We start from the raw sequence: 13,770 nt of genomic DNA, 5'->3' as shown, positions 1-13,770 counted from the left end.
GGATGGCCTCAAACAATCTACTTTCACTTGCTGTTTTGTTCTTACAGAAGTTAGTATTACATGGAAATCTATTAGTTTCTATGTTATGTAATAAAGATAAATGGGAACCATATTTTATATTAATATAATATTTAAAATGGTTTTTTGAATTTTAATATGATTAAACCAGATTTATTTGTTGGGCAATTAGCTGGGCATATTTGTGACCTAACTTTATTATACTTAGTACAAATTAATATTAAAATGATTTCTTTTAAAGTTAACAGTCAAATTAACACCTGGAAAACTTCATTTTTCAATTAGCAAAAAAAATCATAAAATCATATATATTCTAAAACAATCATGATAACCATTTTTCTGTAAGATATGTGTAATAGCATTTTCTTTTTTATGCCAAACTAGCTCATGGCTTTTCTGCTAAGTCATAGTTGGGTCTCTGTTTCATTAGGCTGTGAGCTCTACTTAATTGAATTACTTCATTTTTCTCTTTAGTTTTCTTGTGAGATCTGCTCTGCTCATTGACAGCTCTTCTTGTGCTTGATCAAGAAGCACAAAAGGGGGAACCAGCAGTTAGCGTAATGGCTATGTCGCTGGACTCCCACGTAGTCTACCGCGGTTCGTGTCCCGGACCCGGTGGCTTAAAACTCATGGCGTGCGTGCCCAAGATCCTGAGAGGAGAATGGAGGAGAAGGGATTGCGGCGTGACCATCCCCCCTGGGGGTTGATTTCTCGCTTTCTGTCTCTATGTCTCTCTCTGTCTGTCTGGCGAGCACACGCGCCCTACAGTGAAAATCTCTCCCCCCCCCAAAAAAAAAAAAAAAAGAAAGAAGCACAAAAGGGACCATCAAGAGTGATCACTTTTAGAATGTTTTAGAATGGTTGTGTCCCTCCAAAAGTTTTTCAGCCACTTGACTCATGCTTTGGGACTTGAATATCTATTTGCCTGTGATAAAACGAATACTGATTCTAGAGGAAAACAAGATACAGGACTGTTTATATAAATACTAATTCAAAAGAAAGATGTAAGGTGATTTTATAATTTACAGTCATAAAAAGCTAAGGGAAAACATAAAGTTTCCATAAATGTTTCGCTTTCTACCAAACCAGGAAAGGAATAGGAATTTTCTTTACATTAGAAAATTTCCTAAAAGAAACTTAGGAAACATTAACCTTATGCTCTATAAAGTAAGAATACCAGGAAATTATACTCTTTCATAATGCCAAATTTTTAAGATGGTAATTAGAATTATAAATTTATAAAACTGAATCACTAAAGAGAACATTTGCACCGGAGTGTGATTTGCAATTAGGAATAAAGTGTCAAAGATTTACATATATAAGCATGACTTCAGATTTCTCATTATTTTATGACATATTTTGTGTTTATAAGTAGATTTATATATTTGAATTTAATCAAATTAGAGAAAAATGTGTTTAATAGCTAGTCTAATATAGTCATTTTCAGACAAAAAATACTCTAAACAGGTTTAGCCTTTTCTTGATTGGAAAATTATCATTCCTTTTGTACACCTGAAAAGGGATAGATGTAGAATTGGAAATACCATGCTTTTCAACTTTTGGATGATAAGAAACAGTCTTACTCTAAACATGATACTTAGAAATCTTTTTTAATTTGTGGGAAAGTTACTACAGACCCTGAGTACTAAAGGGTTAACTTTTCTTCTTTGTAAGAATATCAGTAATAAGAATCACCATTGCGACTAACTAAGTATGAAAACACAATTAATATAAATCATAAAATGTACAAAAGTTATTAGGTGTATGTATATTCTACATTTAAACAAAAATGTTTTCTTCTACCTTTGTTTTGTTTATTTTTTTCATATGTTAAAAATAAACATATAGGGGGACAGCAGATGGCATAGTGGTTACGTCATTGCACTCCCACATTGTCATCTGTGGTTTGATTCCCAGACTCAGCACTTTCAAATTCTCACTGTGCGTGTGTGCACGCATGCCCGAAATCCTGAGAGGAGAATGGAGAAGGGATTGTGGCGTGGTCATCCCCCCAGGGAGTGATTTCTTACTTTCTGTCTGTCTTTCTCTGTCTCTCTGGTAAGTGCACATGCCTCATAGCAAAAATCTCTATAGAAAATAAATAAATGTATAGAGCCAGCAGGTGGAGTCTGATCCATGCGTGAAGGTCCTGAGTTCACGTCCAATGACCTCTCAAAGTACAGCGAGCCCACGTATATTTGCCCATGATCTGGGGCTGGCTGAGAATGGAGGTGGAATGCAGAGTCAAAATCTTAATGGGGGTAGACTCGCTCACTGGTGCTCTCTCTTATTCTCGGAAGGAATGAGTAACCTTTCAACACAGAGAAAAGAAGCTAAAGAGACATAACAACAAATGTAATAAAAATAAATTTGCTTGTGAGGTAATGAAAGAGAAGCACAAGAGCAACTGTGGTCGCTCAACCCTTAATTACTGAATCTAGGTGAGGGCTATGCAGGTGTTCTTGCCAGCAGTCTTCCTAGTTTTTCTGTATGGTTAGACATGTTCCTACTAATGGAAAAAGGTTTCAAATTTAAATAACATATTATAAGGAAAAAAATCTAAATGACATTACATTCAGATTTGATGTGCAGACCAGGACTAAATCTTTGGTTGGGCAACCAGAAGTGAGATGCGTTTGAGGGAATCTGAGGAAATTTGAATAAGGATTCCTATTAGATAAGAAGAAAACATATTGACATGGAGAGTTAGAAGTCATTACTGCAATAAATAAATAAATAAATAATAAATAAATAAATAAATAAACAGCAACAGGTAATATAAAGGAACAGACCATATTCAATGGCCTCATCTTAGTAAAAAAAAAAAAGCAAAACGTGAAAATGAAAACAGAAAGGTTGGTGTAGTAATTATCTCTGCTTGGTAGGAATGTGAAATTTTATTTCTGTATTTCTGCTTATCTCTTTTTGTCACATTTTGCAAAGAACACATGCACTTTTATAATAATAAAATGTAATTTCAATGTCAAAATATTTTAAAAAGAAAATTTCTCTTTGCTATAATGACTACAAAATCATACGATGTATTTAATTTATATTCAAGACCTACTTCTACACAAAAGAACTTGGAAATTTTTGAGAAAACAAAAGTTTTTGACATATTTCTTCTAAAATGTTTTATTAAAAGTACATGTTGGGGTCAGCAAGTGGTGTGGTGGCTAGGGCGCTGGACTGTAACATGGCCAGCTGCGATTTGAGTCCCGGACACGATGGCTTGCTTTTTCACTTTCCCTCTTTCTTTCTCTCTCTGTTTCTCTCTCTGATGAGTGCAAGTGCTCCTTTACAAGTGCAAAATAACAATAATAAATAGAAAAATTTAAAAAAGAGTAAACGTAAAAAACAATTTTGTGTGTGTTTTTCCCCCTAGTTTTATAATGTATTGAATGCATTATACTTTAAAGTTCAAGAAGATTAATCTACTTTGTGACTAAGTTTTCTAATTTATAATATCTCCTGAGTGGTTAATCATAAAGCAACCTGACATTCGAATTATTGTTGTCACTATAGTGTAGTCACAGGGAGCCATTTATTCTCATTATTTGAGTTTTATTTATTTTTTTTTATGAAACTATGTTCTACTAACTAAAATGACACAGAAGTATTGAGGTATTTTATCCTTTTTATTTGACAAATACCAGAATATTATAAACTTTTATGGAAAAAGAAATGTTAGTATCTTATGTTTTAGTGACATTTGTATCTCTGAAATTTATCAGCCTACCTTACTAACTTTTAAAAAGAATATTAATAAGTGGATCTGGGTTAGAGTTTTATTACAGAAATGAAAGTTAGAAGCCTTAAAATACAATGGAAAAGAAAAGTTCATATTGCTAAGATACGTCAAGTATAACAATATGTTCCCTCTATCTTTTCATACTCATTCAATTTGCATTTTTGAAACAGGTGCTGAATACGAAGCATCTTCTTAATGTTTATTGTTAGTCTTAATGATTTTGTAGCCTTGTATGTTTTATAAAAGCATATTTGGCTGCCAAACCCTTACCTGCCTCTGGATGTGACCTGAGGTATATTCCCGGGGCTTCTTTCATCACGAGGTAGTTCACCCTTATTCAATTATTTATGCGGTCCTATAAAAAGAGTCAGAGGTTTTCCAGGCAGTGAGGCTGTAGCAGTGAACCAGGAGAAAGGTGTCCTGTTTTCCTAAACCTCATGCCTCTAGTGAATGGAGACAGGTTATCAATTAAAAATCAAAGCTATAACCAAGAGAATTTCACAGTGATGAGGGCCATGAAGAAAATAAGATGAGACTTACAGAAGAGAAGGGGCTTGCCCTGAGCCTGGAACAAAGCTGTCAGAGTAGACTTTGCTGAAGAAATTAATTGGAGTCAGAACCCAAGTATACGTCAACTGACCAAAGAGCCATTACAAGTATTATTATTATATTATTTAGAGAGTTTTGCTATAGGGCACATGTGTTCGCTAAAGAGACAGAGAGACAAAAAATGAGAATGACTCCCCAGGGGGTAGAGCCATGCCACAATCTCCTCCATTCTTCGCTCAGAGTTTTGGGCACACATGCCCATGCCTCAGACATGAATTTCAAGCTGCCGGGTCTGGAACTCAAACCCTAGTCAACTATTTGAGAGTCCAGCTCCTTAACCTCCATGCCATCTGCTGATCCTCAGAACAGGTATCTTGACAGGGAGAATCATATTACCAAGAGAGTGATGGGAAAGTTAGGATGGAGTCAGAGATCACCCTCCAGAGGGGATGTGCCACTCTGCAATACCTTCTCCTCTGTTCACCTCTCAGGCTTTTGGGCACACACATACATGTGCCTGGCATGATTTTCAAGGGATCTGAGGGTCTAAGACTCCAACCACATCATTGGTCATATGAGATCCAACCACCTTAAAAACCATGCCACTGGTTGGAAAATTTTCAAAATTGCAGTAACGATTGAGTTTTATAAATTGCTGAGATTCACAAAATCTATTGGTAGTTTTGTGTTTAGGATTTTGGATAGTGACTGGTCTAAAAATGACGGGAAAGCCACATAGACTTACTTCTTACTTAATTAGGAATGAGTAACCTTTCAACACAGAGAAAAGAAGCTAAAGAGACATAACAACAAATGTAATAAAAATAAATTTGCTTGTGAGGTAATGAAAGAGAAGCACAAGAGCAACTGTGGTCGCTCAACCCTTAATTACTGAATCTAGGTGAGGGCTATGCAGGTGTTCTTGCCAGCAGTCTTCCTAGTTTTTCTGTATGGTTAGACATGTTCCCCTACTAATGGAAAAAGGCTTCAAATTTAAATAACATATTATAAGGAAAAAAATCTAAATGACATTACATTCAGATTTGATGTGCAGACCAGGACTAAATCTTTGGTTGGGCAACCAGAAGTGAGATGCGTTTGAGGGAATCTGAGGAAATTTGAATAAGGATTCCTATTAGATAAGAAGAAAACATATTGACATGGAGAGTTAGAAGTCATTACTGCAATAAATAAATAAATAAATAATAAATAAATAAATAAATAAACAGCAACAGGTAATATAAAGGAACAGACCATATTCAATGGCCTCATCTTAGTAAAAAAAAAAAAGCAAAACGTGAAAATGAAAACAGAAAGGTTGGGCAACAGGTAATATAAAGGAACAGACCATATTCAATGGCCTCATCTTAGTAAAAAAAAAAAAGCAAAACGTGAAAATAGAAACAGAAAGAGAAAGGTTGGTGTAGTAATTATCTCTGCTTGGTAGGAATGTGAAATTTTATTTCTGTATTTCTGCTTATCTCTTTTTGTCACATTTTGCAAAGAACACATGCACTTTTATAATAATAAAATGTAATTTCAATGTCAAAATATTTTAAAAAGAAAATTTCTCTTTGCTATAATGACTACAAAATCATACGATGTATTTAATTTATATTCAAGACCTACTTCTACACAAAAGAACTTGGAAATTTTTGAGAAAACAAAAGTTTTTGACATATTTCTTCTAAAATGTTTTATTAAAAGTACATGTTGGGGTCAGCAAGTGGTGTGGTGGCTAGGGCGCTGGACTGTAACATGGCCAGCTGCGATTTGAGTCCCGGACACGATGGCTTGCTTTTTCACTTTCCCTCTTTCTTTCTCTCTCTGTTTCTCTCTCTGATGAGTGCAAGTGCTCCTTTACAAGTGCAAAATAACAATAATAAATAGAAAAATTTAAAAAAGAGTAAACGTAAAAAACAATTTTGTGTGTGTTTTTCCCCCTAGTTTTATAATGTATTGAATGCATTATACTTTAAAGTTCAAGAAGATTAATCTACTTTGTGACTAAGTTTTCTAATTTATAATATCTCCTGAGTGGTTAATCATAAAGCAACCTGACATTCGAATTATTGTTGTCACTATAGTGTAGTCACAGGGAGCCATTTATTCTCATTATTTGAGTTTTATTTATTTTTTTTTATGAAACTATGTTCTACTAACTAAAATGACACAGAAGTATTGAGGTATTTTATCCTTTTTATTTGACAAATACCAGAATATTATAAACTTTTATGGAAAAAGAAATGTTAGTATCTTATGTTTTAGTGACATTTGTATCTCTGAAATTTATCAGCCTACCTTACTAACTTTTAAAAAGAATATTAATAAGTGGATCTGGGTTAGAGTTTTATTACAGAAATGAAAGTTAGAAGCCTTAAAATACAATGGAAAAGAAAAGTTCATATTGCTAAGATACGTCAAGTATAACAATATGTTCCCTCTATCTTTTCATACTCATTCAATTTGCATTTTTGAAACAGGTGCTGAATACGAAGCATCTTCTTAATGTTTATTGTTAGTCTTAATGATTTTGTAGCCTTGTATGTTTTATAAAAGCATATTTGGCTGCCAAACCCTTACCTGCCTCTGGATGTGACCTGAGGTATATTCCCGGGGCTTCTTTCATCACGAGGTAGTTCACCCTTATTCAATTATTTATGCGGTCCTATAAAAAGAGTCAGAGGTTTTCCAGGCAGTGAGGCTGTAGCAGTGAACCAGGAGAAAGGTGTCCTGTTTTCCTAAACCTCATGCCTCTAGTGAATGGAGACAGGTTATCAATTAAAAATCAAAGCTATAACCAAGAGAATTTCACAGTGATGAGGGCCATGAAGAAAATAAGATGAGACTTACAGAAGAGAAGGGGCTTGCCCTGAGCCTGGAACAAAGCTGTCAGAGTAGACTTTGCTGAAGAAATTAATTGGAGTCAGAACCCAAGTATACGTCAACTGACCAAAGAGCCATTACAAGTATTATTATTATATTATTTAGAGAGTTTTGCTATAGGGCACATGTGTTCGCTAAAGAGACAGAGAGACAAAAAATGAGAATGACTCCCCAGGGGGTAGAGCCATGCCACAATCTCCTCCATTCTTCGCTCAGAGTTTTGGGCACACATGCCCATGCCTCAGACATGAATTTCAAGCTGCCGGGTCTGGAACTCAAACCCTAGTCAACTATTTGAGAGTCCAGCTCCTTAACCTCCATGCCATCTGCTGATCCTCAGAACAGGTATCTTGACAGGGAGAATCATATTACCAAGAGAGTGATGGGAAAGTTAGGATGGAGTCAGAGATCACCCTCCAGAGGGGATGTGCCACTCTGCAATACCTTCTCCTCTGTTCACCTCTCAGGCTTTTGGGCACACACATACATGTGCCTGGCATGATTTTCAAGGGATCTGAGGGTCTAAGACTCCAACCACATCATTGGTCATATGAGATCCAACCACCTTAAAAACCATGCCACTGGTTGGAAAATTTTCAAAATTGCAGTAACGATTGAGTTTTATAAATTGCTGAGATTCACAAAATCTATTGGTAGTTTTGTGTTTAGGATTTTGGATAGTGACTGGTCTAAAAATGACGGGAAAGCCACATAGACTTACTTCTTACTTAATTCTTAATTTTCTTGCAGTTTTTCACTTGAAGAATTCATAAAAAATTGAGTAGAAATATTATTTTGTATCTCTATTTGCTAAGCCAAGAAATAAAATATAAAATTAATCTTCCCTCTTTTGGAATAAAGCATATTTAACTGAAAGCCAGGAGCTGTAAGCATTGCTAGTATAAATATTCTTAGTAAATGTTAATAGCAGTTTTTGACTTAGAAACTCATAAGTAGGATAGTTTTGTGTTGATCTGTGGTTTTCTTTTAAGTGTTTAAACATTTTAAATCTTCATATTGAGTAAATTTTCATTTCATTTTATTAATTTGATGTCATTCATTTATTTCTTTTTTGTTTTCTTCTTTTCAAGGCCCTGTGGAATCCTACATGCACTGAAGGTTTATTTAAACCAGTACATATTTCAACCTAGGTTAAATCATTATTTAACCATAAGTAATGCACACTAATTTGTGACATGTTAAATACTAAATAATTTTTTATCTTTCTGTATGTTAATTGTTTCTCGTAGTGTGTAATACAGACATGTTTTTGTTCCAAATTCTTCACACTTTTGGCATTTGTAAATAATTACATAAAATATTGATGAATGAAGATTCAACTTACATATATCTGTTTTAATCTTACCGTATTTTTAAAACAACATAAATTTACTTTTATTTAAATATCTCTACATGCAAATATTCTAAAATGTAATATTCCACTTGGCAGTAAATATTTTTGTTCATCCTTCTCATTCATGTCATCTGTCACTCTGGTTATAGTTTTAATTTAATTTCATTATATATTCTATGTACATTAGCTAGGTTTGAAAACAATATCTTTAGTTTCCTCCATTTTAGGGACAATTCCTACTTAAAAACTTTAATAAATCATCCATAAACTTGCATTAAAACCAAAAGGGTTAGCTAGCGGTGTGGTGATTTAGGCCCTGGACACCCACATGGCCAACTGTGTTATTCAGTTCCCAGATCTGATAGTGTGAAAATCACTCCGGCACATGTGCCTATACGTCCAAAATCCTGATAGGAGAATGCAGGAGAAGGGATTGTAGAGTGGCCATCCCCTCTGGGGTGATTGCCACTTTCCTTCTCTCCTTCTCTCTCGGTTAAGTGCACATACTTCATGGCAAAGGCCTAAAATAAATAAATAAAATTTTTAAAGCAGGGTGCTTTCAAATGGAATAATGAAGAATCTTAATTTTATTTTCCATAAAAATGGAAAATACCTGTTTACTTCCAAAATAGTTGGAGAAAATGTATTGGCTATTGACCTCATATTGAAGGAAGATCCTTGAACATGTCATAAAAGGAGTCCTGAGTCCTGGACTTGACATTGCTCCTTGATTTCTGTGTGTCTCTTGTTTACTTCCTTTTTATAATAGCTCATTTTAATTTATCAAATGTCCAGGTGGCTAAAAGACACTCCTGAATGTTGTAGTTTATTGCAAGGATAAGTGACAGAGGTAGATAACCCAGAATGGCTCAATGAACAGGTGCAGGCCACTAAAAGAGCCACAGAGTTAAGAGGAGGAAAGTAGATTTGACTGAGTACTCTGTATTTTGCAAGTAGGCAATGAAGTAATTGTGGTTAATGGTGGTACCATTCAAAAATGTGTTTAAAATTTATTTAATTATTTGAGTCATTATGTAACAGCTATATGAGTAATCAAGTGCTGGGTATAAACTGTGGCGTGAAAATAAAGCTATAAATATACTTATTTATACAATAACATTGTATGTGTTCCTGTTGATTTTGCCCCTAAAAAAGCATCATTTTATGATCTCAGATACAAAAACATTTTTTTGATTCTCTAACAGTTTTCTGGAGTTTTTTTGTTTGTTTGTTTTTGTTTTTCTCTTCCTGTTCTTATCTCTTTCTGTTTATTGTCTTATTTCATATTTGAAACCTTTCAATGTAGATAATGCAAAACATCACCTTCCTAAAATAAAGCACTCTCCTGGGAAATAATTTCATCAACTTGAATGATCAATATTATTTTTAAGAAAGAATTTAATTAAGTATATTTTGACTAGGCTTTATGGACAAAAACTTGTATTAGCAACTGTAATAAGTCAATAAAAAGGGTACTTTTTCCTCAAAAGAATATAGCACAAAATGCCACTGTAGATGAAACAGTTGTAAGGTATAATTTCATGGGTGCTCTTTAAGACTGGCTTACTGGAAACCAGCAGTTAGCGTAATGGCTATGTCACTGGACTCCCACGTAGTCGACTGCGGTTCATGTCCCGGACCCGGTGGCTTAAAACTCATGCTGGGCGCATGTGTGTGCGTGCCCAAGATCCCAAGAGGGGAATGGAGCAGAAGGGATTGCGATGTGACCATGCCCCCTGTGGGATGAGTTCTTGCTTTCTGTCTCTATGTCTCTCTCTGTCTGTCTGGCGAGCACACGTGCCCTATAGTGAAAATCCCCCCCCCCCAAAAAAAAAGACTGGCTTACTATTAATTGATCAATAATTTTACTTTCAGCAGGGTGTATTTTCAAACTTTCTCCCAATGTTTATTACATAATTCGTCCATTTAACTATTAAAATGTTGTTTGTGATTATTTGCTGCTATTAAAGGTGAGTTACAGCTCCACTCAATAGAGCAGTGACCTGCAGGATGGAAGCCATGGGAAGACAAGGGTTCTGTTCCTGGGTTGGCCTGTACATGTAAGGTGCGCCTGCATGTACCTGAGATCCTGGTTGGCAAGAAGGTGCAGAGCGGAGATCACAGCATGAGACCCTGTTGAGGGTGCTTGTCTTTCTCTCTCCCTCTTTCTCTCTCTCCCACATGAAAGAAACTGTGAAAAAAAACAAATTAAAAATAAGAATTAATGGGGGTGTTGTGATTCATTTAAAAAACATCAGTGCCCTGTTACAATGCTCATATCCTATTCCAGTATGTAACAAAACTGAGGTTGATAATTACTTCCCAAAGGAGAGACAGGAGGCATCAGAGTCAATCTGATGGTCGGAGTTAGTACAGCATTAGCATTTACTGAGCCAAGGAAACACGTTTTACTACTATTCCTGCACATTTGTCCAAAATGCTGTCATTGTCACTATCTCAGAATGAATGATGGAACTAGCCTATTTGTCTCCATTTTTCCAAATAAAGACTAGAACTTGAAGAGGTTGAGTGACTTTCTCTAGTTTATGTGATTTTTCTAACAAGAGACAAAACCATGGATTTTGGGTTGGATTCAGATGTTCTAATTCAAAAGTCAGGGTTTTCAGGGTCAGCAGGTGGCATTGTGGTTAAGGTGTTGGACTCCTACATGACTGACTGTGATTCAAGTCCTGGACACGGTGGCTTAAAAAAATCACATCAGGCATGTGTGTGTGTTCCCAGGACCCTAAGAGGACAATGGAAGTAAAGGGATTGTGGCATGGCTATCCTCCCCAGGGGAGGATTTCTCACTTTCCCTCTCACTGTCTCTGTATCTCCCTGATGAGTGGATGTGCACTAAGGCAATGACCTTAAAAAGAAAAAGTAAGAAGTCAGGGCTTCATTTTGTTGTACAGATTAAAAATATTGGTGGGTTGTGTTTCTACAGAGCTTTATACAAAGCTTATATAGACTACATATGCAAGTAGATAAGTATATGTTATGCTACATTATGTATTAAAGATAGAATTTCTTTGAAATAATATATTTGAAATAGGGCTACTTGTAATAATGCTCTAATACAAATGCTGTCTATTATACCTAACTACAATGTGTAATATGTTAACTAAAATAAGTTTATAATAGTGAGAATTATTATTATTTACCCCTAAACTAAATATCTTAAACATCCTATTGATGTTCTCTGACCTCTGTTTTGTGAAATGTTTTCTCTAGTTTTCTATTTTCCTGTTTGGATGCTGGATATTAATGCACATTCAAGAGGTTGATGAACAGGAGGTTCAAATGATAATTTAATGTTTTCTGGAGACCACACTATCTGAACGCTGTTTGCATCCTTAATTTGTAAAAATCATGGTACAATTTTACAGTGCATACTGTAAGGTTTCCTCTTTTTGAAGCTATCTTTTATAGAAAGGAACTTGGTAAAAGGAAGAAAATGTGCAGGAGAAGTAAGGGTTCTGAAGAAAGTAAGGTCAGGATTTCCTGACTCCCAGGGAGTGCAATGACAGCTGAACGCTAATTTGATTGTGATAGAAAATCAAACAAACAAACAAAAAACAATCATTATAGCAAGGGTGAAATGGTTGTTGCTTCCAGGGTTTAATTTAGTTTTCTAAATTCACTATTTTTTTTTGGAGAGATTTTCACTGTAGGGCGCGTGCGCTCACCAGACAGACAGAGAGAGACATAGAGACAGAAAGCGAGAAATCACCCCCCAGGGGGGATGGTCACGCCGCAATCCCTTCTCTTCCATTCTCCTCTCGGGATCTTGGGCACGCACGCACACGCGCCCGGCGTGAGTTTTAAGCCACCAGGTCCGGGACACGAACCACGGTTGACTATGTGGGAATCCAGCGACATAGCCATTACGCTAACTGCTGGTTCCCTAAATTCACTATTTTTGAAGTCTAAAACTGAAAAGGCAAAGGAAGTATTTCTTGACCTCTGTAAAGAAGACTAGCTAGTAGCTTAAACTTTGATGAAGAGTCTGCAAGGCTGTGGACTAAGTTTTCAGTGAGTGAACGTCATGCCTTCCTACTCTGGCTCTTCGTAGAAGTTTCTTCTTAATAAGGCTAGCAAAATTTATGGCCTGAAAAGAAAGAATCCACATTCCTTTCTTACTAAGAATACCAGAGTAAGCTTGAAAGAACAAGTAACTTTGGCAATATGTATACTACACAGACCTTACTTTTCCTTACCTCTTGATTCATATACCTTACAAAGTCACTGTGGAAATATAGACTAAATTAGGGTTTGATTTATATTCTTAGTACAAAGTTTAGAAAATATTATTTTATGGTGTACGTCTTTTAAGATTTCTGTCATCTGACTGTCATTTGGTTGTAGCAAATTATTATGGTGTGTATTATTCTATTTCTAAAGCTTTATTATTAGAATGTAAGCTTTAGAAAACAAATAACTGCTCTATTTTATCTATTTAAACATTGAAAAGTGGTGTTGGACAGTGGTGCAGCAGTAAACCCCAATGTTCGGTAAGACGTACCCACGTGTAGAGGTCATGGGTTCGGATCCAGAGATTTCACCTGCCTGTGATCCTGGGCTGGCTGAGCCTGGCTGTGGAGAACAGCATGAAGATTTCATAGTGGGGAAAAGGGTGCCATCTCTCTTTCTCTCTTCTTCTTATTCATGGAAGAAATAAACTTTCTTAAGAAGTTAAATGCAACAGGGGCCAACAGATGGTGCGAAGGTTAAGGCAGCTGGATCCCACATGGGTAACCCTGCAGTTGGAATCCCAGACCCGGAGGCTTGAAAAACATGCTAGGTCCGTTTACACACATGCCCAAAATCTGAAGAGAAGAATGGAGAAAATGGATTACAATATGGCCATTCCCCCGCCCCCGGGTGTACTTTCTCACTTCCCTTCTCGCTTTCTTTTTCTCTCTGTCTCCATTTCCAGAAAGTGCATATGCCTTATAGCAAAAATTAAGAAGTTAAAGCCATCTAGTAGAGTGCTAGAGTGCATTGGAAGTTTGTTTTTGTTTAATGAAAAAGAATGTGCAATACCTGGTGTGCTAACACGAGATCAGAACGTCAAATCAGACCTTGTCTCAGGCTTTACTAATATTTCAAAGTCAGTAGCAACCCAGAAGCTCACGTGTGGCAGAGGTGTCTGAGACATTGGGGCAGCTTTCCAAGGACTCTGCCCTTCACTGAGCATCTGCGCTCTGAC

General features: G+C 36.0%; 1 protein-coding gene across 1 annotated transcript in view; it reads left to right on the top strand.

Annotated features, from left to right (window-relative positions):
- Positions 1 to 8,603, top strand: part of CCSER1 (coiled-coil serine rich protein 1) — a 531,900-nt gene extending 523,297 nt beyond the window's left edge. The window contains exon 9 of the mRNA XM_027769856.1: positions 8,296 to 8,603. Coding sequence (XP_027625657.1) covers positions 8,296 to 8,355 — 60 coding nt within the window. The 3' untranslated portion in view covers positions 8,356 to 8,603. The remainder of the gene's footprint in view (positions 1 to 8,295) is intronic.
- The last annotated feature ends 5,167 nt before the right edge of the window (positions 8,604 to 13,770 follow it).

The sequence above is a fragment of the Tupaia chinensis genome, unplaced genomic scaffold (genome assembly GCF_000334495.1).
Source record: "Tupaia chinensis unplaced genomic scaffold, TupChi_1.0 Scaffold000094_1, whole genome shotgun sequence".
Lineage (NCBI taxonomy): Eukaryota > Metazoa > Chordata > Mammalia > Scandentia > Tupaiidae > Tupaia > Tupaia belangeri.
The sequence above is the reverse complement of the archived record's forward strand: the minus strand, read 5'-3'. Positions and strand labels throughout refer to the sequence as shown.